General features: G+C 40.1%; 1 protein-coding gene across 15 annotated transcripts in view; it reads left to right on the top strand.

Annotated features, from left to right (window-relative positions):
• The window catches only part of KCNMA1 (potassium calcium-activated channel subfamily M alpha 1), a 686,119-nt gene that overhangs the window by 378,462 nt on the left and 279,755 nt on the right, over positions 1-27,902 (top strand). For all 15 annotated transcript variants that reach the window (XM_039872202.1, XM_039872201.1, XM_039872185.1 and 12 more), the window contains exons 4-5: positions 21,940-22,033; positions 22,840-22,951. In XM_039872202.1, coding sequence (XP_039728136.1) covers positions 21,940-22,033; positions 22,840-22,951 — 206 coding nt within the window. The remainder of the gene's footprint in view (positions 1-21,939; positions 22,034-22,839; positions 22,952-27,902) is intronic.

Below are 27,902 nucleotides of genomic sequence, written 5' to 3'. Positions count from 1 at the left end.
ACGAAAGGACAGAATCTCTGGTAGTTCAACTATATCATAATTATCAACATGACAGGAAGTGGAGTGGATGGAGAAAACTGTGAGGCAGAAGCTGTGTGTCCTCAGTCATAATCAGTAAGCCCTCTTGTAATTGTGTATGGAGCTATTTGCCAACCTGTTTTGTACCCTGATTACAATTTTAAATTTAAAATCGACATGCAGGAATGCAAGTTTCAGAAATTCAAGTCCATTCCTTGCAGATACTACTTTATGTTTTAAAGATGATGATTTTGGTGACCTGGTCCTTGGAGCTGTGGATGCTTCTGCCTTCACGAGTACCTTCTTCAAGCCTACTCTGCTGCCGCCTTCAATTTGCACAGAGCATAGATATCAAGAGTTAGATTAATAGGGTAAAGATGAATAGGAAGTCCAAGTGTAGATGCAGTAAGCTACTTTTCAGCTCTCCAACTTTAGCTGCATTCCACTCATGGAGCACTAGAACTGTTTTCGTTCTTTGCAGGGTACTCTGTGAATTATACCACATCATAATTGTATCATTGCACGTCATAACAATGGGATTTCAACAGTTATTATTGCACATTCTAATTATGTGATTACTCAGTCTTTTACCAATTATGTAATTAGATTTAATTACACCAATTGCACAAATAAACGATAGTCAACTACAAATTACTTAAAATAAAATCCAGAACTGTGCATGTGTCGGCAGTTGCCCCGAAAACAAGAATAGACAACAAGAAAAGGAAGACAGCTTATGAAACCAGTGAGCAAGTAAAAGGAATGATGAGATCTGGACAGATCTGTAAGGGGCATGGCGGGAATCACCTCGTCTAAAAGTTTCTTGTCATTTTTTTTCTCCCACAAAGTGTGGTGGCAAGAATTGTGGATGTCGAAGTCATTAATGCTCTTATTTCCTTAAAGGAAAGAGGAAAGAAGAGAGTGAGAGTGAAGAAAGAGCAAGAGAGATTGATGGGAGGGAGGGAGAGAGGAAAGGAAGGACAGAGGGAGTGGGCAGAGGGGAGGGAGAGGAGGGGAGGGAGGAAGGAGAGGGAGGAGAGAGGAAACATATAAGAAGTTTGACATTCAGTCATTAAAAATAATACAGTATGATTTAACATGGAATGCAGAATTAGTGCTAAGATAAATCAAAAGTATTATTTGAACCTCAGTCCTTACCTAACCCGTGTGGTATTTCTGACTTTTTCTTTCCTTCACCCTTGGTTTTGGTTCCCAAAACTCCTTTTGTTATCTGAAGCTAGAACTTTAGAACCAGGAGCCTATTATGTTCTTTTCAAGATTAAATTTATGAGATCAAAAAATTAATAGGAGAGAAACTTAGTATTTGGAGCACAGAGTAAATGTAGCACTCTTCATTTTTCATTTGAATTGTCTGGCATTATTAGATGGTTTTGAACTGGGGTGCAAAACTTGAAAATTTGGGGCTATACCACAGGTGACCATTTTGTTTCTATGGAGACGTCTCAGAGAGGTGGTCTTGTCCAAAAGTAGGTTTTCTCTGGCTCAAGTCTCCGAGCTGGAAGAGAGAACCGTGGCATAAAACAACAACAACAACAACAACAACAACAACAAGCAAACAACAACGACAAAACTGCACTCGTCAGTTTTCTCGGCTTCTGTGCCTGCAAGAAGGACTACCCCGGTTTCTAGAGGGGAGAGGCAGAGCGCTCTGTGGAGGTGGGAACGTGCATGCATCTGGAGAGTGTGGGCCCGCTGCATTTGTACTCTCACAAAGAGATATAATTGGTAGGTGCCATTTAGGCATATATATACTTAGGGAAAATTACCCGCTGGGCATGGCCGAGTGCTGCATAACCACTGAGCTCCAGGATTGCTCAGCATCTGCCCTGGGCTCTTAAAGTGGCTGACAGGATGAGAATTACTTCAAAAGTACACATAATGGCTGGTGTGTTACTTAACACTGCTATAAAAATACGTCTTGATGCTATTGAGGGTCAGATTGGGGGTGCAGTATACTTGGTTAGCTCTTGCTTGTACGTTAAAAATGAACAAATTGCATAGCTACAGTAATACAAATGAGGGGGGAAACGTGCTTTTAAATCTAAAGCAAAGGCATGTTAGCGCAGTCTCTTCTAATCTGGGTTTGTTTATGAAAGCCCTTGATATGGACAGTGGAAGCTAAGGAACCTTGATCGAGGCTTACTCATCTGTCCTTTCATTTTTCCAAAGCGCGGGGATTGAGTTTCAGTTTTTGCTCTGCTATGATGAGCATTCATTCCTGCGTGGAGGTTTAATGCCTGTTGAGCTCAACCTGCAGCTTTGGAAAGTGGCACCTAGGAGAGGGTAGTACAGTTATGCTGGAAATTTTGGCAAGCGAATCCAATAAAATTGGAACTGCGAGAGGGGAGTCGGGCTGGAACGTTGCAGCTCAAGTATCTGTTTCCTCTTCTCCCAAAAGCCACCAGATCAAATAAGGTTAAACCGGTGCTTATCAGCAAGTTTGTAACAGTGTAGCATTTTGCTTTTCTTGTCAGAAGCTAGAAGTGTGTAAAATGGAAGATGTGCTGATACTAAAGCAGCCAAAGCTATTTTCTAAATGAGAGCAAAAGAAGCATAAACAGTTTACACAAACAAGTCTACTCACTGAGCTGTTATAATCTGCATTCCAGATTCCCAGCTCAGAGCTGGTCGTTCCTGGTTTGCTCTTAGACAGAAATGCCAATGCAGAGATTAATGTGGAGTGTACTGGTGCATGAAGAGGAGGGCAGGAGCCAGCATCAGAGTCTTACAGAGAGGTACTTCCCTCGTTAAGCATCTACGGTATCTGTGCAGTTCTGGCTAGAACAGGCTCAAGGAGAAGGGTTCTACAAAATGTATCACATAAGTCTAGAAAGTACTACACAACTTGAACAGACATCAGCAAAGAAGGGAGGGCAGCTGCCACATGACGAGTCACCAGGAACCAGCCATTCATCAGTCAGTATTTACCAGATGTGCATGAGGTCAGGCACTGACTTAGCTAGCTGCCTTTAAGGGTTTCTGACTTTAGTTCCAGTTTGCTCTCTCTAGGCCTATAAACAGTTCCCATATTTGTTGAGAACTTACTATGTGCAAAGATAAGCCTTTTACAAACTCATTAGTCAACTCAGTAGCACTACTGTGATTTTCTCCATTTGATTAATGAAAAATGAGAGCCCCAGAAAGGTTAAATAACTTGCCTGAGGTCACACGGTTGCTAATTAGGACCAGAATTTGAGTTCCTGATCTGAATCCAGAGTCTTTTTTCTTAGCTTCAAAATTATATACCCTGTTATATGTCAATATCTAGGAAACCCTAGACAATTTCATCATTGTAAGCATACTTTAAGTGTGGAGATTTGCATTGGTGGGCTCAAATTTATTTAGGCACAGTCCTTTATTAATGCATGTAATAAGAAGTGCTTTGGATTAACATGGGACAGGCTGTCAATTTCTTCGTCATATAACCTAGAAAAGCAATTGACAAAGTAATGTTCTGTTTTGCCTTCAAGTGAGATTGGAAGTATGTAGTTAAGTGTAAGTTAAAAATTCGATGTTAAACATCCTTGCAGGTGCATATGTTATAGAATATTAAATTCTCAAGGGACTCCTTATGTTGGGTAAAAGAGATGACAATCCTTTGATATGGGCACAAAGTCATATATACATAGGAACTGAGGTGGGAGCAACCTCATGCCAATAATCATAGTTTGACAAAAGAAGCACTAGCAAACTATTATTCACCATAGACTTAATCTTAGCGAGGTTGAGCTTGAACTTCTTTCCTCCCCTTCCTCCCCCCTCCCCACCCCCTCCTTCCTTTTATTTCTTCCTTTGGTCCTCTATTTATTTGTTTATTCATTTAGCAAAGTTTATTGAGTACCTACCATGCTCCAGGCACTTTTAGGCTCTCATGAAGCAGTGAACAAAACACATAAGTTTTCTGCTTTCATGGAGCTTGTGTTACAGTGGAAATGGACAAAACTTGTGGATTTGGAGGAACAGAAAGAAGGTGAGTGTGGTTTGATCTTAGGGCAAAAGGGGGATTGATGTACAGAGTAGTAAACTTATATAAAAGTGAAAGAGGACCGGTCTACAGTGAGACCTACCCAAGAGCAGATGGAAGCTGGTTCGTGGCTTTACATTTAGCAGCTGGTTCGTGGCTTTACATGGTTAAATGTAAACAGTTAATGATCCCTTACTAGGTGCCAGCGACTGTCTAAGCGCTTGTCAGATTTTAACTCATTAAAATTTCACAACTCCACTCAATGAAATTTAAAACATCTCTACTAAGTTGAAAAACAATGACTCCAATGTCCTGTTGATAATTGTAAAAAGTCTTTTATTGATTTAATAGTGAATCAGGACACTGTGGCATTAAACTACTTTTTTGTTTGTTTCAAATAGATGATACTAATTTCCTTAGCACTAATAGATAATTTTTAACTGAGGAAAAGTGTTTTATATTTAATGCGATTGTTTTTAAGCTTTATATTCAACAGTATTCTCCCTCATGGTGAAACTGGCTCTTTTGTAAATGGATCCAACGAATGGCTTTATTTTGCTTTGTTCATGCTATAATATGTTGTCTATAGTTTCATCTGAGCAAAAATTGTGTTTTGATTCATACGATTTTGTCGCTATTCATAATAAACAAGTATTATTACATCTTTGCTTCTCTACTGTTAGCTCACACGTAACTATAGATAGACTTTTTAGAATTGCTTACACAAGCATGGTGTTTCAGAATTTGGTGACAGGTTTAAAAATTTTTACAATTTCATACAATTTAATAAAATAGTCCCGATCTTTCATCCATTTGATATTTAGGCAGTGATGACTAGAAGGAAATAGAAAATAGATGCTGATTTGAGAGGACAAATTAAAGGGAAAGTTGCTATTAAATGACTTAAATGCTTGGTTCAGAGTTGACTCTTCCTGGATATTCATTTGCTGAGGCTTTAGTTCCAGGAGATTTTATTCTTTGCACAATTAAAATATTTTCCTTCGTTTCTATTAGAAGAGCCTTCTCAAAGAGATAAAATGGTTGACATGCTTCTTGTAAAATCTTTGACATTCTAAGGATTCATCTTTACTTCATTTTGGCCTTGACTTTACTTCTAATATAATTGCCTAGGACAAGCATTATATTAGTAGATAGAGCGGATGGCCACCCTTGGGTGATTTGAGAGTGCTGCAAAGACCCCTGATATTCTAAAACATCTCTCTTTCTAACTTGCAATTTACCTGAAATTTTACAATTATAAGTTCATTCTTGAAGCCTTTCAAATTGTTTTTAAAAATCTCAGTGTTTCTTGGTATCACCTTATTTCTAAATCAGGTATCAATTATTGGCTCCTTAGTATGGCAAGCACTGAGCTCTGGGAAGGCAAAGAGAGAGGCTGAAAAAACAAGCTAAAGGTTAACTTAGTTCAGGACCAGCTTTATGTCAAGTGGGGCAGTCATTATAGCGTTATTGAACACAGCTTGTTTCCTGACCTCTGCTTACCTGAGATTACTGTGGGTTAATTCTAGAAGTTTCCTTGTCACATTAATGACTTGTATTTATTGACAGTTGATTTTGTCTTGAGATACTGTCTATGAGAATTTGCATAGTGGATAAATGACATCTCTGCCTAAATTAGTATTCCTCTGAGAAAGTTACCTCTTTGGAGTTCTGAGTCTATGTTTATTCATCTACTGGGGAAGCTGTAGGGATAAAACTACATTTGTTAGGTGTTCATCTTTTTACCCAGTTGGGAGAGAAAGGGAGAAGCATTAGGTAGCTGAGAATAATTCACACTCTTCCCAGGAAAGACAGACTTATCCCTTCTTCCATTCTTCAGAGATAACAGCCACTTAGATTGGATCTTTTCTTTTTAGCTTTAGTTAAGGCCTGTTCTGCTCTCCTTTGAAATGAGGCCGGGCACCAGTGGTTGCCCGACAAGGATGCCTTCCTGCTGAGCCTGACCATTTCCTTGAGTGTCTGCTAATAGCACAGTAGTTGTCACTTTAGTGAACATCAGTCTGCGTTCCTACTGTGAGTTCAGTTTATCATGTCTTCTTCTTTGCAAGTCCAAGTGCAGAGGGATCATTTCCCCCCACGTCAGCATCTGTACTCTTGTCCTAGCTTCATGGAAATGCCAAATTCGAATGGACTTGGAACAAATGAAAGTCCACTAAATAAGTATGATCACTTGGTCACGGCAGCACATAAACAAAACTTTCCTGTTTCTGCTTCATCAACTAAGGGTACGGAGTTCCTGCCACACTTGTACTTGAAAGGTGAGCTAAGTGAACTTCAAGCATACCTGGTCACTTTTAAAGAGAAAGCATATAAAAAATGGTATTTTCTCTCTTGCTGTCTTGACTCCAACCAAAAGAAAGCCACATCCCCCAGAATTCATATTCTCAGGCAACCCTTGGAGATCCGAGGATATCTAAACCCCTAAAGGACAGGACTCTGTGAGGGAAGACCAGCTCATCATGCTCATAGAAGCCTATGTGTACATAGGATTTGATGAACAGTTGAAAGGCAGTTGAGTATGATGGCTTGATGGCATTGCTAAGTTCTTTAGGAAATGAGCAGAGAAAATGGAGGCAGAGAAGGTATCAGCTATTACTTTTCTAAATGACTATGTGTGTTCACATGTAACTTGTCTATGTTGCCATGTGTCTAGTATGTACAGGTGCCCTCCATTCGAGGAACTGAAATTTGTTCATTATATGTAGATTCTAACTATAATTTAGAGACTGCTCTCCCAATAACAGAGAAAACAGCATCTTAATAGGATGGGTCTTTTTAGATGATGAAGAGACACCTACTTCATGACGCAAAGAATGTAATAGACGTGGAGGGCCGCCATAGGAGAGACAGCCGTGTGGCTGAGGTACCTGCTTCCGTGATATTGAGTCCTCTCCCTAAAAAACCCTGGCAGCATCCTGCCCTGAAGAAGGAGCATTTTCCAGGATATTAGGATACTTTAATTGTGCTGCAACAACAGTTTTCATCTTAGTATTTGCATGGGTGACTTTTCTCCTTTGCAATTTAATTTGACTAATTGACCTCTTTGCCTCCACATTCTCCTGCTTCCAGTTTCTTCTCTATATCTTCACCAGAGTTAACTTCCAACAAAGACAAAGAGAATGGCATCATTCTCCTGCATAGAAACTTGTATCGTTCCTTGTTTCCTGTAAGATAAAGACTAGACATGCTGCCGAGGCACATAGATGCTCCACAGCCTCCTGTCTGACTCCACTTCTTGCCAATCCTCCGGTATACTTAGGCCCCAGTCGTGTGGCGCTTCCCTCCATTCCCAGATGCACTGTGTTCTCTTGTGCCTCCAAGTTTCTGCCCACGCTTATCCCTCTGCTTCAATACCTTATCCTGCCTTCTCTCTCTGACAGATTTCTACTTCTCACTCGAAACCTACCTCAAAAGTTAGACAGAGCCCATCTTCTGCTTCCAGAGCCCTTGATTTCTTACCTGTATTTGGTTACTAATGCTCACAATAGCTAAAAGTGACTTAACATTTACCACGTGCCAACCGCGAACAAAACAGTTAACATTTACTTACTCATTTATGCCTCTCAACAACTTGAGGAGGTAGGTATTATTTAAATTATATACATGAGGAGACCGAGGTACAGAGAGATTCAAGAGCATGCCCAAGGTCATACAGGATAGTTAGTAGAATTTTGAAACAAGGCATTCTTGCATTATGCTTTCAGAAATTAAAATCTGGGAAGGTTCTTCTACTAAATGAAAATTACTCAAAAACGGGAACCTCATTTGATTGAATTTTATGTCCCTAAAACTAGTATAGTGCCTGTCGCAGAAGAAGAACCTCAGAGATATTTGTCGAATGAATGTACAGACTATTTTCATTCAAAACTATAATCATTTTGAAACATGTCATTCAACTTAAGCCTTTAACTTTTTAATCAATAAGAGGGAATAAATCATGATCAACTGGAAACAGCTGTATCTTGAGGCGTGAGGAAGGTGGTGCTGGGAAGAATCCTGTGTTTCAGTTCTACCTGCATTCATCCACATGGCCAGTAGTGCACGTGTCCTGGTGGATGGAGGGTTGAGATCATGCCCGGCTCATTCACGCCGGGCCCTGAGTTCCCTCTCAAAACCGTAATCGCACGCACAGGGGATGAGAAGGCTGAGCTCCAGGAGAACTTTAAGAGGAATACCTGCTTTCCTCACTATTTCCAGTCAGAACCAAGGAGGGAGACATTGTGAGTTAGGGCTAGACCATACCATCCTTTGAGTTATGTTCAACATGCCAGAGAGCTTAAGTGGGAAACGGGGAGAGAAAAAGAAAACAGCTGTTATGTTAAGTGGACAGTTCACAGAAAAGCAGTTCTCAGATATCCCTTGTGGCCTTGATGGCAGAGGGTGGCTTGATGGGCCCCTGCTAAATGAGTAATATTCCTTTAAACTTTTTTTTTTTTTACTGATCAATTGATTTTGATAAAAACACCTGCGGGGGATCTCACCTGTAACTAAGGTTCCGTGAAATGGTCAAGGTACATGTGGTGAACTCACTGTTGATCTGCCATGCATGCTGAGATGAAGAAAGAAGGCCCTCTTGGGAGTGTGTTTAAATTCAGGGTCATTGGTGGCTTTTGGGGGTTGCAGCTGCAGAGATACCTACCCTTGCACCACTCCAGGCTTCCGTGATCTTTGAGTTTCTTCAACGCCATGTTATGCCTCAGGAGTCACCATGAGCTCTGTAACCGAAGTGTTAAGGATGACGGCACTTAACTGTCTCTTATTTATCTGACCAGCTCAGCTCTGCTTTTGTAACGAACTAACCACAGGAAATCATGGTGTGTATCTTTATGTAACTGATGCCTTGCTTCTCCTGAATTTTCAAAATACCTTAAAAATCGTGGCTGATGTTAAAGACTCTAATGAGGTGAATGGATGACGCAACATACATTATAAAAAGATATGCGTGTGAAAAGATGGCCAGTGAAACCATCTCATCAGAGTAATAGCCAGTTCTGTCCTCACTTTTCCTCCTCTGTCTCTCCCCTCCTCATCCCTAAGCTGCCTCTCACGTGTAATGCTAGTGCTCTGTACAGTGTTCTGTTTATAGTGGTTTGAACATTTTTCTGCCTGTGTCTTTCATTGCTGAAGTAACTCACCTCTCTCATATCGACTCTTACCCAGGAGCCGCTCTGCAGACTCTTTGATGTAGGTCTTTTCTGCATGGCAGCTAAGGCCAAGCTGTGATTTTCATTGCATGATGCAACCTCACCCTTTCGGTTGTTGCCTCCAGGTTAACCAGAGCCTTTTCCTGCACGGCCCATGCATGCCGTGTGCTTTCCCCCAGGGCCCGCCCGGACTTGAATGCAGTGAGCACCGGGCGCATGCGTGGAATTGACAGCGAGCGTTCCAATACACTGAAGCACCGAGACCTAGGGTTCTTTTTGGACATCCTTGTGGGCCCCCACCTTGCTGTCCAACCACAAAGGCCACTCTGTCCCTTGAAAACTCAAGACTAGAATGTTGGAAAAGAGAATGAAATCTCCTGTTTTTAGGCGTGTGCTGGGCAAAGGCCAACGACAAGGAATTTAGAAGCAAGGGTCAGTTTTCCAAGTAACAGCTTACCTGGTGATTAATCTTACAAATTCCCAGCTCTGCATGGATGTGCCCGAAGTGACCAGTGTTATGGTACCTTTTCACATCTTTCTGATCAGTGTTACCTAGCTTGGTTTTGCTTAGATCTAATAAATGTTTAAATGTTTATATTTTTTTTTTAAAAAAATACCTCTTAAGCTAAATGCCCTGGGGAATACGATCAATGGTCTTTGTCTTAGTTTATTATGTAAACAGGAGTGCCACTAATTCAACTTTAAAAGATGTAAAATGGTAGTGCTATAAAGAAATACCATATTCATTGAAGCATGTTGGCATTGCATTCAGCATTATTGATTAGTAATTGTGATCATTTTCTCTCGTTGAAATATAATGTTGCCTTAGGGCTGTCTAATGACTTTTTAAAAACTGCTTTTCTTCTTTTAACATGTGATTTTGTCCTCTTCTTTATTCTCATAATGGACTTTTGTAAACATTACCGTCAGGATCTGTTTTCTTACTGGATTTTTAAAATTTCATGTAAATAGGTGCTTTATGTTTCAGACATACCTTGGCTGTAAATTGAGAAAGATGAAAGTGGGCAGTACCAAGATCTGATGATCCTAGGATAGTAATAATAGTTCATAGAGAATTCCTGGTGGTACTAGCTTGCCAGAGCCCCTTAGATGAAAACTATGCCCTAAGCAGTGTAATGACACAAAATTGAATGCTTTGTATTTCGTTTTTCTTTTTCCTTATGAATCGTGATTTCCTTATATCAGAGGGATTTAATAGATTGGAGCCCTTTTCATACTCCCCTTACCTCATATTCTATTAAGCATATCCTATTCACCCTATAGGACAGACATTGCTTAGAGTTTCATAACATGTTCTTTTGGTAACCGGTATAAAGGTCTTTGAATGGAAGCATTTCTCTTTTTGAAGGAAGCTTAGATGGAATTGTAGTGCAGACCTGTGCAGAGCAGATGACCCTGACCAGCATGTTAAAGTGCTCTCACTTTTGAACAGAGCTTTCAGCTGGGGGTTTGGTAAACAACTGATCCTCTTTTGTGAGGTTCTTCAGTAAAGAGACCCATTCCTCCTTCTCAGAAAAGCACAGTGCTTCCAGATAAAATGAAAAGATTTCTGAAATCCAGCATAGAGTAGGGACAAGTGGATCCATTCATGGAGACAAAGGAGAAAATCAGAGGAAATCAGCTTCCTAGGGACTTCCCGGGTCCCTCACAGAGATGTTTTTATAGCGATGGGGAAAACAACTGTAGAGAAAATCAAAGATAGGACAATAGAATTAAAAAGGACAACTGCAGGAGGAAGCAAGGGAAAAAACTTCACCCCAGTGAGCATGTAATTCATGAAATTTCTTTCTAAATTTGGATTCAAAAGCCAAGTGGACACCACTGGTATGGTGGAAAGAGCTCTTATGTCTGAGGCATGAGCTGGGCAATTTTAATAAATAAGTGATTCCTGTTGCTAACCAGAAGCAAGTGAAAACAACAACAACAACAACAACAACAAAATGAAGGAAAAGTAGTGTTCCAGGAGATAAGAAAGTTAAAAGAGTATATACTTGAAGATATGATTGTATAATCATAGGATTTAACAAGTCCTCACTATTTTCCTTGTTAATGATGACAGTTTGTTTCTAAAGGTAGCTTGTCACATCTGATTTTCGGTGGTGATGTTGGTCTCCACCGCCCAGGTCTTTATATGGCATTCCCAAGAAGTGACTCCTGCTTTGTACTCAGCGGACTCACGACTTCCAATCAGCAGCGTCCTCAGACTCTCCTTTTTGGCTGTGAGGCTGCTGGGCTCTCAGCAAAACTCCTAAATAGGAATGCTTACAAAACTTCCCTGCCTCAGCTGTCAGCCAGACAGAGCTAAGACAGCTATTTTATTCCCTTGTGTAATAAAGGTATAATTGTTTTCTATACCACATATCAGAAAGATTTGTACCAGGTCTTTATCTGTGTCTTCTTAAAAACAAAACAAAACAAACAGATAAAAACTTCAAGATGTCAGAAACAAAGCTATCATAATTATCTTTTCGCATCACTCATAAATTCATGTGTAATTTTTAATAAATGGCAGTGTCTTGGTGGTGAGTATGTTATGGGACAGTGTTTTCTGTTTAAAGTGAAGTAGCAGATAAATGAAATAACTGTTTCTTTACATAATTATTTTTTTCTAATGCTCTCGATCTACCTAAAATCAGTACCAGGCATGTCTTTAAGTGTTGCCACTGTTTGTGGGTGTAGCTCTTTGAATGAGACTACTGAGGGGATTGCACGTTATTCTATGTGGGTTCAGATGCGGCTGGGAGAGAGCAGGGTTGAAACTGTAATAGGTCTCTTAGTCTGCCAAAACAGACTGGGTCCCAGACTGGCAGACTAAGAGACCTGGCCTGGCTGTGGCATCAGTAGTTTTGGCTTCCCACTCTAAGTCCTTGCAGGTAGACCCATAGCAAGGAGGCATCGCCAAGGTCAGGCTGTCAAAGTGCATCAAGATTATGTAAAAGTCAGGAAGGAGAATAGGGATAAAGCATAGGGCATAAGCTAAGCAGGAGACTAATGAGTGATCAGGGAATGCCCAGAAAAGGCCAAGACAAATATTTGGAGAAGAAGGCTCAGATAAAAGAATTTTGAAATCTGCACCTAATAATGGCCCAAAGAGGTCCCACAGTGATTTGAACCTGTTATGCTGTGAGAATCACAACCCGCATGCTCAACTTTGCCCTGATTGGCCAGCCTTTGTAAATAGAGGGCTCATGCTTTTATGCTTTTCCTTAGGAGCCTCAGCCATTCCCTATGCAATTAGGAGAGCTTCTTATGTGTGGAGGCTTGAGGCCAAAGTGCCTTGAAACTGTGCCCCAGGCTGTTTCCTCATGATTGCTCTCTTCTCAAGAAACGAAGACACGAAACATTTGCTCCTCAGTGTTTAGGAGTTGACTCTTGGTTATTACTGGTTAGAGATGATTGTTTATGGGCCTTCTAACCCATGTATGACAACATTTAATATCCAGAAAAAGGTATTGGAGGCAGAAGGTAGCAGTAGGAAGAGTCCTTTATTCTTGCTCTTGCAGGTCTAAGTTTTTGTAGGCATGAGAGGAGTATGACTCCACAGGCAGAGGTACTGCCCTCCAGGCCAGGCATTGTGTCTGGGTTCCATGTTCTCCATTCAGACCTGGGACTTCTTCTCGTCCCTCTTCTTTCCCCCATTTCTAATCACCTCACTCAGGCTGTCCTATTTTGTAGATGGTCTCATAGTGAGATTGGGGTTGGGTAGAGAGCATACGTTTGTGCTGGAGGGCTCTGGATGTGTGCACGTGTGCACGCACATGTAACACCCCACACCTGTACATGGCATTTGCTCCTGCTCTTGAAGAACTCTCGGTCTGTTTTGTAGTGTTTGTGCTTGAGTGTGTATGCATTAAGTACTATTTGAATCATCTACTCCATTGTGTCTTTAGGAAACATGAGTTTACTAAAGAAATGGCTAGCGTCAGTGAAGGTAGGGGAACAAGAGAGTAAGAATCAGTCATAACTCCTTAGATAATGTAGTGCAAACGAAAGCAGCACTCATTCAGCATATTTTGTGTGGTAGCTTAACTCTGATTTATTACATAAAAGTTGCTGGCAAATATGAACACTAATTCTACTCTGGTAACAACTGTGATCGAAATAATTGCAGTTTGTAAACAAGCTAGAGAAAACAGGCATTAGTGGCTAGCTGTCTTGGACATCATTCCAAGAGTCCAACGGTGAAGAAATATGCAATCTTGTGGATGTAGAATTGGAAGAGATATTTAGAATACATATGACTGGTTCTTCCCCCTGCCTGTCCTCCAGATCCATACTAAGCCAGCCAGACAAATGAAACTCTCTCCTCTGCTAAAGACCCGGGAAAAGGAGAATATACAACCTCCCGTGGCTATTCATTAAAGTGACTCATGCCTTTCTCTGTCAGGAAATTTTGGTTAATTATTTAGTACTTATGAGGCTGTGTGGCTGCCTTCATGGAAGTATAAATTTCCCAGTGTTTCTTCTTTAATATTACCTAAAGTTAATGCTCTAATAAATAGAATCGCACCAGATGTTAGCTCACTACACATCCTATTGGGCATTTGAATTATATTACAACACCTGAGAAAGAAGTGATAAAGCAAATACAAATGGAAAAATAAAATGTGAAATAATAGATTCTGTTAGATTTTGTTCATTTGGATGATTGCCTTTCTTGACATTTTTTTCTACAATTATTATCGCTATTATTATTACCTTAGTTTTTAAAATAACTATCGCTTGTTCAGTGCTTAGTCTTTACACATTATCCACTTTCATCCTCACAATAGCCTTTGAGGTTTGTATTATTATCTCCGGTTTACAGATGAGAAAGCCAAGATTCGGAGAGGTCAAATTATTTGCCCATGATCATATGACTAGTAATCATAGAGCAGGGATTTTAACTCTTCCATCAAACTCCAAAACTACCTGACTGCTAATTGCTCTTGGGGTCAATCTGTAATGCCTACACTTTGCTTTTGATTTACTATATTCGGGTACATTAGTGGATGAAAAGATATGGAATGAAATGAGAAGGAGAACGTAAGCTCAGATAAGATATTAAAGTCTTGTGAGAAAATTTAAAAGAGCTCCGTAAGAAAGTGACAGAGATTTCACCGTCTGAGTTTCATGAAAACAAATTATCTGTGTGTTTCACTGAGAAATCCAATGTGTAAGGAACTGACATATTTTGTTCTCTCTATCAGCGATCTATGTCATTTTCTTTGTCTCATAGAAGAATACTTAATTATTAGGACTAATTATTCAGGTAGACACCCCGAGCCATACAACTGCTCTGAAGTCTATTGCTATTATTGTTCCAGGATTCTCCTTATCACTCAAAGCTCGAGAAGACAGAGTACATAGAATTCCAAAGAGTAGTGAGGGTCTATATACCACCTCTCCATTTGTTCCAATTAATTTCAACAAGACCCGAATGAGGCATATGTTTGTGACTATTGGATCACATGCCATCAATTGAGCAGTGGCATAATTAGAATCCTGCTACTGCCAAAAAGATGAATAGACCTATTGATACAAACCCATAACTGAAGCTTTCTTAACAAAGCCATTTAACTAAGTGGCTTGGGATCACGACAGATCAATACTGCAAGTAACAAAAAGTGTTTTCTATTTACATTAGAACTGTTGTAAGGTGTAAGAAAAGTGTTTTAAGGTAAAACAAAGGGCTCATTTTGATGTTATTATCATTAGTGTTGATGATTGAACACAAACTTACCCATCAACAATAGCAACATCTTAGAAGATAACTACTCCAAGATGTTGTGGGATAAAGTCACAATGATGATCGACAGAAGAGGCTTGCTTCTGTTTGGCTAAGTTAATAAAAACTACACAACTTATTGAACACAGGCCCCACCCAGTGTAAACACGAAAAGCACCAACATTAAGAAGAGAAGCTCTTAATTACGTAGCTCTGACAGGTAATTTAAATGGGGGCACTTGAGAGAAGCAAAAAGAGAGTAAGCTTTCAACTTTAATCCGGTCAAGACCTGGGCAGTCTTGGGGTACTGTCCAGTTTAGAAGACAATGTTCTACATAAAGATTATTGATTTCTCAAAGATTAATTAGTATCATGTCATTCATATTGGTTCACTATTGTGATTAGCTTGTAAGATATTTTTTCTGAGACTTATAATTATATGAATAAAAACAGTGATTTCTAATTTGGAGTACAGTCAACTCTTGAACAATGCAGGGGTTAATGCACTGACCCCCATGCACTCAAAAATCCATATATCACTTTTGACTTCCCCAAACTTTAACTACTAATAGCCTGCTGTTGACTGGAAGCCTTACCTAGAACATCAACAATTGATTAACACACATTTTGTATGTTATATGTATTATATACTTTATATTTACAATAAAGTAGGCTATAGAAAAGGAAATGTTATTAAGCAAATCCTAAGGAAGAGAAAATACATTTACAGTACTGTACATATTTATTGAAAAAGATCCATGTATAAGCAGACCTGCACAGTAAAAACCCATGTAGTTCAGGGTCAACTGTACATCTCAAAGACTTGCTTACCTTTTATAATTTCTTGGGCTCATAATATTCTGATTAGCTGGGTGTTTTTTTGTTTTTGTTTTTCTATTTTGTAGGCAGGAAAACTGGGGCATTTTGCTTATTCAATAAAATCCAGATATTTCTAAACCTCAAAGTTACTAAAACCTCAAATCACTTAGATTTACTTCCTCTTGTTACAGATAGGTTCTATCGTATCCATGACTAAATGGTGCCATCATTTAAAAAAACTTCTATTGAACAGAATGGGATGCAAAACTTATTGTCTAGTCCACAATTAGAAATGTTCAAAGTATCTAAATATTGTCATTCATTACTATATTCATTCTTGTCTTTCTAAAATAAGAGAGGGTAAAAGAAAATTGGGACATCTTGAGGATCGTCCATCTTTAAGCAGATGGATGACTAGGAGTTATTCCTTTTTAAGCAGTGGAACTTGCCCTCGGCTGATGGGGTCAGGCTCCATATTGTCACTAGCACTCAGGTCCCAGGAAAGACTTCTGGGGATTAGTAATGTCCCACATGACAGTCATTACAGAGCAAGGTTAGATGTAGGTTGGATAGGTCAGCTTCCTCTGAATTTTCCCAGACCATTTGACACAGGCATGAATTTTTTTCTAGGGCATCTTAACCTCCTCCATAAATTAGTCAACCCCCTTTGTTTTGGCATAATTTCATGCCAGGCTCTGAGGATAGCAGATACTGTGTTTCTTTTGTTCTTATGTTTCTTTTTCCTCTCCAAGGATGTTACAGTTCATCTGGAGAAGTAAGATATCATGGAAGAAAGGCTTTTGGGCCTCTGTCCCAACTCCACCACTTAACTATGTGATCTTGGACAGATGTCTGAGCCTCTGCTTCTCTGTCTGCAAAATGGGGATTAGAACAAAATATCTGTTTTATTTTGCCAAGTTATCAGGACCAAATGCAATAGTATACATAAACTCTATTTAATTGCCAGATATTCTATTGAATTGAATAATAATCAACATTATTAGACAGTTTAGAATTCCTCGCTCCTAATGCTATAGGAATTCAGAGATGGGAGAGGTCAGTGAGGGCACAAGTAATTTGTCAAGCCATGCCTTTCAGTTGGCCTTGAAGGCTGCCTGTGGTTTGAACACAAACAAAGGAGAAGCATTTGAAGAGGCCAGAGCAAAAGCATAGCTTTAAAATTAAGAAGATGTGGGTAACATTCATGAAACAATGGAGGCACCAGCTCATGGTAACAAAGGGCTTGGCTGGAGCATGGCAGGAAATAAGATGGGAGATGTAGAGTGAGGCTGAGTTTTAGAGGTTCTTCTCAACCAGGCTTAGAGCCAGAAAGGAGCCATGATGGTGGATGAATGACATCTTTTAATTAAATTAATTTGGCAACATTGCGGAGGTGAGACTAGGAGAAGACTCTGGAATCATTAAGCTTATTGTATTGATTCATTCTGTGGTGCCGTAGGCCTGAACTCTAGTGGTCCATAATCCTGGTGGGAATTGAGAAGGCTCCATCCAATTTAAAAAGGGACTGGCCACAGGAGTGAGGGGAATTTAAATATTGGAAATTATTTCGCAAAGTGCTGTTTTGTTCCTTAGCTAGTCCCTTTCCTCTCATGCAGTTATTTATTAAATCATCTCGGATGTTTGCTGTTGTTGTCGTTCCTAAGCTGCTTACCATTTATCTCTTATAAATGATGGCCTTCATAACCTCTCCCCATCTACACTTCATCATTTCCCCCTTTTAATCCTAAACTAAAAATGTGCTGCTCAGGCACACTCTAATTGTTAATTGGAATGTCATTGGTAAAGCTTGCATAGTGGTGTTGTAATTACTTCCCGGTATCGTCTTAATTTTTTTTTCCATGTTCAGCAGCTGAAACTGAAAATAGCTGCTCGACTCTTTGCTTTCAACAATTAGTTAAGTGGCAAGCAGCTGGTTATCTGGGGGCAGGCTCAAACGCTTAATCATTCAGGTCTGAACGGGGATCTTCTCAAGTAGCAACACCTTAGTGTGTCCTTGCAAGAAAGTTCTTCTGGAGCAGTGGTTCGCAAAGTGTGGTCCCCAGATGAGCAGCAGCATCCGGGAAATATTCAGAAATGCAAATTCTTGGACCTCTATCCCAGACCTACTAAATCAGAAGCTCTGAGATGCAGGGCCCACCAATGTTTTAACAAGCCTTCCAGGTGCATACTACAGTTCGAGGACCACTGCCCTGGAGAAATATTTTTTTAGAGTTGGACAGCCAGACTCAGAGAGTTAGGAAAACAGACTTCGGAAAACACCAGGAAGTTTAGAGGCTGAGTATAGAGGGCAATTACTTCCCTCTTGGAGATTATGCAGACATCCAGAAGATTAACTGCTAGAACTGAGATTATTGCCTTCAGCCCTCTGCTTTTTGAAAGAAAACCTGGGTAGCCATGGCTCGCCTTGTGTTTTGGAAAGACAAGTTCTGAAGTAAATATTCAGGAAGGACTGTTGGATCTTCCCATGCCTGGGTGGGTGTTTATTGGATAATATATTGTTAAATTGATGAAAAAAGAGATATATTTCTCACTTTGGGTGAATCTCATTTTTCTCTATAGAAACATCTAAATACTGAGGATATGCTTACTTGATGGTGAAGAGAAAATAGGAGTTTGTATTTCAACCTCTATCCTACAGTGAACATTTATCACATGACAAGCAACTCTTTGTTGAGGTTCTTTTGAAGGTGCTGCGATCATAGAAATCTGATCAAAACACTAAATTTGCTTAAGATTTTAGTATCACACTTGATCCATGTGGGAGCCTAAAATGAACAGTTCATCAGCTTACCAAGTGTTGTGTGTCCTCTAGTTACTAAGTCATTAGTTAACCAAGAACAATTTAGGGAAATTCAGTTTTCTACTACCAGGATTTGAACTAGTAGCCTTATTTCAATTCTTAAAACTCTACTATTTTTTTTTTTCTATTGGCAACATATGTCCACAGAAAGTGTATTCTGATGTGGGCATACCTCATTAGGAAGTATGTACTCCAGAGTTACTTTGTAGTTTAAACAAAGCGATTTCTCTTCTAGCTCTTGAAATTTCTATGCATCTAGACAAGGAACTCTCCTATTTTACACAAGAAGGAAGAGGAGTTTGTATTCCATTCTCCATCCTACAGTGAACATTAATCATTAAGATAAAGTTTCTTTGGGAGGAAAATAAATCACTGCTGATATGTCCAACACTTTTGTTGTTGAATTAGTATTTTCGTTTTATAAGATCAATGAACTTCTCCATGGGTTGTTTCCATTTGGGGAATGAAATGTTGGGGCTTTAGAATCTCCACTCTGTGGTCTCTGATTGTGTGAGTCCACAGACTAAAGGTACTTGGAGGATTTATCTCGGAGGGGATCCTGTAAATAGTTCTGTTGCTACTTGAAAAACCTAGGTAGGACATTTCTCCTTAGGCTCTCATGGAAAGCAGGAAAGAGCTAAAAAGGGGTAGAAAATAGACTCACTGATTACTCTGGTCCTACCTGGGTCCCAGGGCTTTGTTCCCGAGCTTCCTGCTTCTCTCCCCCTCCATCTTAACAGAGTGTGCTCATGTTATTGGTGAGCTTCAGCCAGAGGAAAAGCTGCCAGCACCAGCAGCATAATTTACTCCCTTTATTGTGTCAGCTCAAAGTCTAAGACTCAAGGAATGATATGAAATGAGGATTAAATCAGATCTAGATTTGCTAGGAAAAAAGGTCTATTATGGTTTCAACATTGTTCTCTGTAAATCAGAGGTGCTGTTGAGGTATATTCTTTGATATCGTGTCCTTTAGCATTAAGCCCTTTCATTGGTGCCTTTTGGAGTGTGCAGTGTAGGAGAGAGCAGCAGAAATGACAAGGAAGGCACAGAACAACGGAAAGAAGTTGCTACAGCCTGGTTCCTCATACTCTTTTAAACATCTGCTTCCATCTATGTTGAACCAAAACATCCTCAATGGCCCTGAGCTAACACCTCTTCCCCCGTTATTCTCTTCTCTTTCACAGCCTAGCAGATACTTTCCATACTAGATATATTTCAAGGTTACTGCCAAATTAACCTCAGAAACCATGGAATTGATAGAAGCTAGAGAATTCACAGGACACCCAAATATGCCAGCAGTAACTCCACCAAAAACTAGTGTGAAGCAACAGTAAGGTTATTATTTGGCCTTGGTGAAGTGATACTGGGTTTTCCACAATACACTTGGGAACAAAGCCTTTTCTCTCTGTCCCCTTGGCTGTGTGTGTACACATCACTTGATGAGTAAGAATTTATTGCTGGCACACATGAAGACATGAGTGCAATATTTACCAATAGATCTCCTAATGCTCATTCTCTCTCTCACACACACACTCACACACACTATTTTTCAGTAACACATCATAGCAATGGCTCACAGAGCCCAGAGATGAACTGTCTCTTCATCTCTTGAGATCTGTGGTGGATTTCTGGTCAACCTAGTTCATATACTCCTTTTCAATTCAACTAGTGTAGCTAAGAACTCTGGCACCTGTGAACCTTGTGGGTCTTATTCTTGAAACAAAACAAAATGCATGGCTTGGGAATTGAAGAAGTGTCACTTATTAACTCTAGGTCTGAATTTTTTGTTTTTTAATTAATAACTGTATAGGAGAGCAGGCAAAGAGCAGTGGTAGGCTGTGATATTTAGCTTTTTCTCCCATCTCCTTTCAGCATTGGACCAAAAGCAAACTCTATGCTGTCTTTCTTCTAACTTCCCTACCTTAGTGAAAATATAGCCGTTGTCATTTCCCTTATAAAATAACTATAAAATAACTGTTTTTTCAGTGTTTGTCTTTTGTTTAGTCACTTAGTTTGTAAATGCAAGAGGAGATTACTCTTAATGCTTGCCTGAAGGTTTTCCCACGTATTTGTGATTTGAGAGATGACAAAGGGCATGCTTGACTTGTAATAGAGACGAAGAAAGGGTAAATCAAGGTGCATGTCATGTGATCGGAGAGTTCAACAGACTGACCCACCATGCTTCTCGGTGGGCCTGGCATTCCTGTACTGCACTCGATTTCTGCCTGTTGAACAACCAAGCGTTGTCCTCATAGAAGTACAACTATACTAACTGGTATTGCCTACAGCAGTTTCCAAAGTGGTGATACTCAGAAATCCTCTGTCCTGCACTTCTCAAGCTAGTGCTCTCCTGGCTTGGTGGTCTTCCATGCTTTTCGTCCGGGGAAAGTATTGGCTTCTCCCCGTACTCGCCTCACCTTCTTTATGTTCCTGGCCTAAGTGTTACCATTTGCTTACAGTGGTAACAGTACATCATGAATTTTCATTTACGGCTTTGAGATACTTCTGAGGCTTTCCTGCTGCCCACCCAGCACCAAACTTGGGAATTTTCACACACTGATCTTCTGATCAGTTTGATGTGGGAAGCACATGGAAACCATGAACCAGTTTGTATAGTGGTACCCTTTTAAACTGCCTACTCTTGAACAAAGTAGACTGTGCTGGGGGTTTGCACTGGCTGCTTGACACACACAATGCCAATTAAATTGCATGCCAAAAAATAAAAATAAAATTAACCCTTAGAGTACTGCTTCAACATTTTGGTTTAATAGTCTTGCATTTTACAAGTTGGGCAATGCTTCTTTCCTCAGATCAGAATGCTGCACATAAAGTCCATACTTAGCCTAGCCAGAACATCAACCAGGATCATCTCCTCCACAGCATTCCTGAGATGCTCCTGGGTCCTTCACTATTAATCAACTTATGGCTTTAAAAAGGTCCAAAACACAGCCACTGTGTTTAATTAAAAATGGGCTCAACTTCTAACATGCCAGAGGGTATGAGGGACTGTTTTTAGCTTTGGTACGTGTCCTCTAAAGGAAAAAAGTCAGTTCTTTAAGGGTTAATATGAAATTAAGGAATTTGGTGGTGTCTCCTGCTTGTCCTTCCCCCAAGGTGTCTGCATGATCCTCTTTAGATTCTTAGCTCAATTGTTGAATGATGATAAAAATAATATTTGTGTAGGATTATGAAAACAAATAAAAGAAAAAGAGACTGAATGGTCGAATGGAAAGACCCCTTGGCAGTGCTTGCTCGATTATCACAGGGGGTAAAAAGACCAAATGTTTTATTTTCTGATCATTCATTTTGTCCTCTACCCTGAACACCACCACTGCACAACGTTGTGGGAGACTTGATGATGCTTGTCATTCACCCCTTCCTTTTTCTTCTTCCTGTCTAATAGCCCAATAGAATCCTGCCAGAATTTCTACAAAGATTTCACGTTACAGATCGACATGGCTTTCAACGTGTTCTTCCTTCTCTACTTTGGCTTGCGGGTAAGTTTGGGCAACACTGCCCAGTATCACAGAGGGGCATGCAAGTCGGGGACCCAGGGACCATCCCCCACCAGTACCTGCTCTCACAGGCCAGATGAAGCTCAGCGTTTCCGGGGAGACAACGTACCTGTGTTCTGATTTCAGTCTGTGAGAGAGCCCTTTCCTTAGCACAGCATTTTCTGAAGTACACGTTAATTGTGTTCACAGGAAGAGAAATAGGAATTGAAATAACTATTATACCTCCACTGGCCAACAGTTTCTCTTCCTTCTATTCAAATATGGGGGCATTTTTCCCTTAAATAGAACCAAAAAAGCTTTCTACCCTTAAATATGTTTACCGGTGCCCACTTCACTGAATCCTGAAAGGACAGTTGTGAGGGAGGAATCAAAGGGATAGGGTAGCAGAATTTGAGGCTTAGGGGGTTTATACTAGACCCTGTTTATGACTGGAGCTATACAGATGTGGAGTGTGTGTGTGTGTATGTGTGTGTGTGTGTGTGTGTGTCTTGTGTTGTGTCTGTGTGTCTGTGTGTGAATACATCCAGATAGCAGTTTTATTTATTGTTATAATGCTGTTGAAACAGCCTAATCTTTCCCTAAGGCTAATGTAGCACATAGTCACTCTTTTAGAAAAAAGACTGTATATCTGAATTTGTCACAAAATAACACTGTGTGTATGTGACAAACATAACATCTCCCTCTAGAGCCTCAGGAAAACCAAAACATACCCTTTGGCAAGAGTTTAGTTTGAATGTCAGCACCGTGCTTCTCATTTTTTTTTTCTTCTTCTTTTTTCTTTCCCCTAGTTTATTGCAGCCAATGATAAGCTGTGGTTCTGGCTGGAAGTGAACTCTGTCGTAGATTTCTTCACAGTTCCCCCAGTGTTTGTGTCTGTGTACTTAAACAGAAGTTGGCTTGGTAAGTGGATCTCTATTTCTTTCTTCTTATTGGTTCCTGAGCCATGGTTGAAATGCAGAATCTAAAGTGGACCAGAGGCTTAGAGTTTTGGAAGTTGATGGTGACAGTTCTCTTTGGAGAACTAGACTATAAGGATTTGCACAGTTCGTGTTTCAGGTAATGCAGTTTTACATTGTCGAAGCCCTGGTGGTCATCACTCTCAGAGCCAGGAACTCTACATTTATGGTTCTGTCACTTTTCATTCAACGCAGAGTCCATACGGGACAAATAAGCCCCCGGGGATAACGCCAACTTTCTGAGTAGCTGGTTCATGCACCCCAGAAAACCTGCCTGCCAAAGTTCACTTCTAGCTGCTTCTTAGTTTTATGAAAAGTGGATCCTGCATGGTTTATTTATAGTTATGAGTTCCTTTGTGGGGCAGAGTAGGGTAAGCTTCTTGAGTCACCCCTCACCCTGAAGGAGATTGAGCTTCCTTCCCGTGTCAAAGGAAGAGCTTAGTCAAAGGCTGGTGCTGTGTTCACATTTCACTTTCTGCTCTCCTTGGCAGGTCACTTCCTGTATCAGAATTAGGACAATTTGGTGGGAAAAGTAACCAGCTCAGAGACTGGTTATGGCAGCTAAAGCCTTAGAGAAACAGCTTCAAGGTTCTCTTTGCCATGATGAATAATATTCCCAGAATGTTTCTGCTGCCATAAGTCTTCAGGGGAAGAAGGGAGGCTGAAACAGGATTCAGAGGACCTTTGGGGTTCCATCTGTCTTTATTTTTAGAAAATTTGATCATAACCTAATTTTTTTTCAAAGTAAAATATATGTGTTGCAGTCAGTATAAACATTCAAATATGTATATACATAAGGAAATATTAATCATCTCTTCCCCCTGCATTCATCACTGCCCACTCTCTGGGACGCTCAGCGTTAACAGACTTCTACACTATGCTTCATGCTTATTTCACCACAAACAAACATGGATATGCACATATAATAGTGTTTTAGGGGTGGTGGGCTTTGTATAAAATAATGTGTCAATCACATTGTAATACAATTTGGTTTTCTTACTAATAAATGATGGAAATCCCTTCAGCTCCATAATAATTCATTTTATAACAGTTGCAGAAAATTTCCCAAATTGTACTACAGTTTATTCAGCGATAATCCTAATGATGGACCCGATTGCTTTATTTTTCTACTATAACCAATAGTTTATTAAATACCCTCATCCACGTACCTGTACAATTCTATTTCTATAGATAGTTCTAGGTTCTGGAAGAGGACTGACTTACTGGATCAAAGTATATGTGTATTTTAGTTTGTACAAATGTTGATGGATAATGTTTCAAAAATGTTATATCAAGAATATGCTTCTACTAGCAATATATTTCGATGTCCTTGTTAGCACTGTGAATTTATTATATACCTACTATCAAGTATTTTTAAAAAGCATCTTTTATATATAATATATGTAATAATCATATACACACATATGTGTGTGTGCCTGTGTGTGTGTGTGTGTATCCTATAAGGATTCTATTTTCTACCACTTTTCCCATTAGAATTGTATTCCTTTTCTCAATGGAAAAGTTTTCATACTTGATATGAGATGTGCTTGCTCAGACTGAGTTTTCTAGCCAGCACGATGAGACCATTAGAGCTGCACACAAGTCTGAGACGTGTCCTCAGCATGACCTAAATATGCTCTGGTGCCAAGGGTCCTGGCTGCCTCAGCTTAACTATCGACTGGCTTCATGACACAGGGGACTCACTTTTCATCACTTGGCCTGTTCTTCATCTGTAAAATAAAGGTTGGGCTAGATGATATCTGAAGTTCTTTCCATTCAGGAAGTCTCTAAGACACTTGCATTATTAATGAGAAATTTGGGATCTAAGTTTTTGAGGAGGATTGGGAAGTTAGTGAAATTAAATCATCAACATTTCTGAGTCAAAATTATGCATGGGCTGCTAACCAGGGCTCTTTCTAAACCATCCCATTGTGGAGGGTCCACACACACACACAAACACACACATACACCCAGAAAGCCTTAAACAAAGAGACAAGGAGTGAAGGAAGGGCGGAAGGTAGGTGGGGAGGGAGAAAGGGTAGGGAGGAGGAAAGTAAGAAGAACTAAAGGAAGGAATCTGCCTTCTCTACCTGGCTGTGCTCTAATTACTCTGTGGACATCGAACAACCACTTGCCTTTTCTGGACACTCGGTTTTCCCATCTGAAAATTGGAAAGTTTGGACTAAATTACTACTTTCCAGTCCTTACACTTCATGAAACTGAATTTTATGTGAAGATTCATTCTCCCTTGGTCCCCTGTTGTCTTAGATGATTGGGGATACCCCTTCATGACTGTGGTGGAGGCATCCCTCTTCTGAAGCCGGCAGATCTCACCCTAGCTAAGGGTGTGGAGCCAAGTCTCCTTGTTGTGAGTGAAATGTTCCCTAGAGAAGCTTAGTGTCAGGAGAACTTGGATGTTTTAAAAACCCATGCCTTTTTGTGGATGGTTTTAACCTGATATTTAGAGGTGTGCTCTGATTTAGTGAAAAACTAGCAGAGCAAACAGAAAAAGAGGGAGAAAAAGAAAAGGGAAGAAAACGAGTTATACTTTTGCATCAACTGTGGTTGTTCTTCAGAAAAAAAACTATGCTTTAAAATGTGCTTCAGTTTGTTCATTAATTGAACAATATGTATTAAGCACCTACTGCATACCAGGCACTTTTCCAAATGATTAGGAGACAGCAGTGAATAAAATAGCATACTATCCTTTTGACATTGCAATAGGGGAAGGATAAGAAAAACATGAGTAAATAAGTATGTTATATAGTATATTAAGAGCATAGGTGTTATTGAAACTAAAAATATAGGCCAATGACCTTTTGGGCTATAAAATAATAATAAGAAGAACAACTACCCTCTCTCCTCTTGTAAGAGAAAACACCTTTAATGAAATAGTTCTTGTTTTTTGATAACTAAGCCCCTTGGGTCAGATTCAAAACTGGTCTGTCTGTTACAGAAGAGAATTTGGTAGAATAATATTTCAAGAAGTTTCCCGTCTCTGATTTAATACATGGGTTATTACATTGTGAAACAATTGTAGCAATGAGCTGTCAGAGATAGAATGAACATTCCCGTGAGGTATGGCGTACAGAGAAGGAATAATCCCCTTAAATGGGACATTTCAGGAGGTGCTGCCCTCCTCCCAGAAAATGAAAAAGGTGCTACATTTACTAGCTGAGTTTTGGGATGAGATGCAGGAAACTGAAGTCTCTCCTGCTTCTCCTGCACACACTTCCTGAGCCCTGCCGAGAGCAGAGGTCTGAGCTGTAGCCAGCACTTTGAGGGATAAAAAAGAGAACGAACACCATGACTTGCCCTTACCTTTCCCAGACCACATTTAATTTCTGATTTTTAATATATGGTTGCATAGTATATAGCATAGTGTTTACTTACTTTATTGTGTGCATTCGACAGCCAACATTTATTCTGGTTCTACTATGTGCTGGGCACTCTGATAAGCCCCTTACATATATGAACTCACTTAATCCTCAGAGCAAACCTCTGATCTAGGAATTAGTTTTCCCATTTTGCAGATGAGGAAACTGAGACTTACAGAGGCTAGCTGTCTTATCAAAGGTCACATAGTTGGGAGTAGTGGAAGAAGGGATGGTTTGCTCCGGAGTTAGTCTGACGTAATGTCCATATTCACATTGTCCTTACCCTTGGAAGATCTGGGCTTTTGAAGACTGGGTTGTGGATGACAGAGCTGATTTTGCTGCTTTATGTTGGCACCCCTCCATCTCTTCTTACTTAGAGAGGGCTTCACTTCAGGCGGGCAGGGAAGAGATCTTATTTAAGAACACATACCCTCACATCTCCTCTTTCCCTTCTCATTCCTCCTTGCCCACCTCTAGTCTCTAGAGTTGCCACCAGAACCAGGGAAACACAGAGCTAGTGTGTGTATCGTAAATCCCAGGGTACCTTAGCCACTTGGGGATCAGAGATGCTTCACCTGAGAGAAAGAGGAACTAGGGGCTGCCACACATCCTTAGTTAATAGAGCAGAGTGAATCAGAGGCAAGCTCTGGGTTCTACCATCTCAATTCACATTTTGGCTCAGCCACTTGCTGATGGGTCACTCTGAGCTAGGTTGTTTTTACCTGTCTTAAACTCAGTTTTCTCACCTGCACAATAGGGATATTGATAGCAATCATCTTCTAAAACTGAAGTGGGAATTCAATGAGGTAATGTGAGTTAAGTACAGTGTACGTAGGACAAGCTTAATGAGTATCCTGGGCCTCTCTTTCTAACCTACCTATCTTATTTTAAAGCGCCAAGGAAGAAAACAAACCAGAATGGAACCAAAAATAAGGCAGCGGGATGTGAGGACATCCACGTTGGCAGGCGGCAAGTCGCTGCTTATTTTAATTCCTATTCCCACACACTAGCTTATTCATTTTTGTTTCTCTCACATAATTTTTATCCTACCTCACTAAAATAAATGTACCTTGAGATGAGAGATATATCTTATTTTGAGACTTGAATAACATGCTCTGAGGAGAACTTTTTGTTTGTCTCATTCTTTTGGGAACTGTATCCCCAAGGTAGGTCAGTGGGCTGTGCCTCCTTTGTGTGTTTATTATTTTTTGTTGAGGGTCATCTTATGTGGTTAAAAGAAGAGAGTAAAACTAATCTGTTTTTATTGAGCACCTACTGTGTGCTCAGCATGGGGATGAGAAGAACATGCTTGGCCACCATATTTTTCCAACATTGTCCCCGTTCTCTGACTGATGAAATCAGGGGCTGGTAAGGAGCCACCATCATTGGGCCATGGCTGAAAAACTGTAAACCTGGTTTTCTAGCTCACGTTAGACCTGGCCTTGGATCTTAGACTTTAGAATCTTCAGCAGACTCTTCTAGAAAATAGAAAACTCTGCTAAAAAAAAAAAAAAAAAA

This window comes from Pteropus medius, unplaced genomic scaffold (genome assembly GCF_902729225.1).
Source record: "Pteropus medius unplaced genomic scaffold, Ma_sr-lr_union100, whole genome shotgun sequence".
Classification (NCBI taxonomy): domain Eukaryota; kingdom Metazoa; phylum Chordata; class Mammalia; order Chiroptera; family Pteropodidae; genus Pteropus; species Pteropus medius.
Note: the sequence above shows the minus strand (reverse complement) of the source record. Positions and strands in the feature narration are given on the sequence as shown.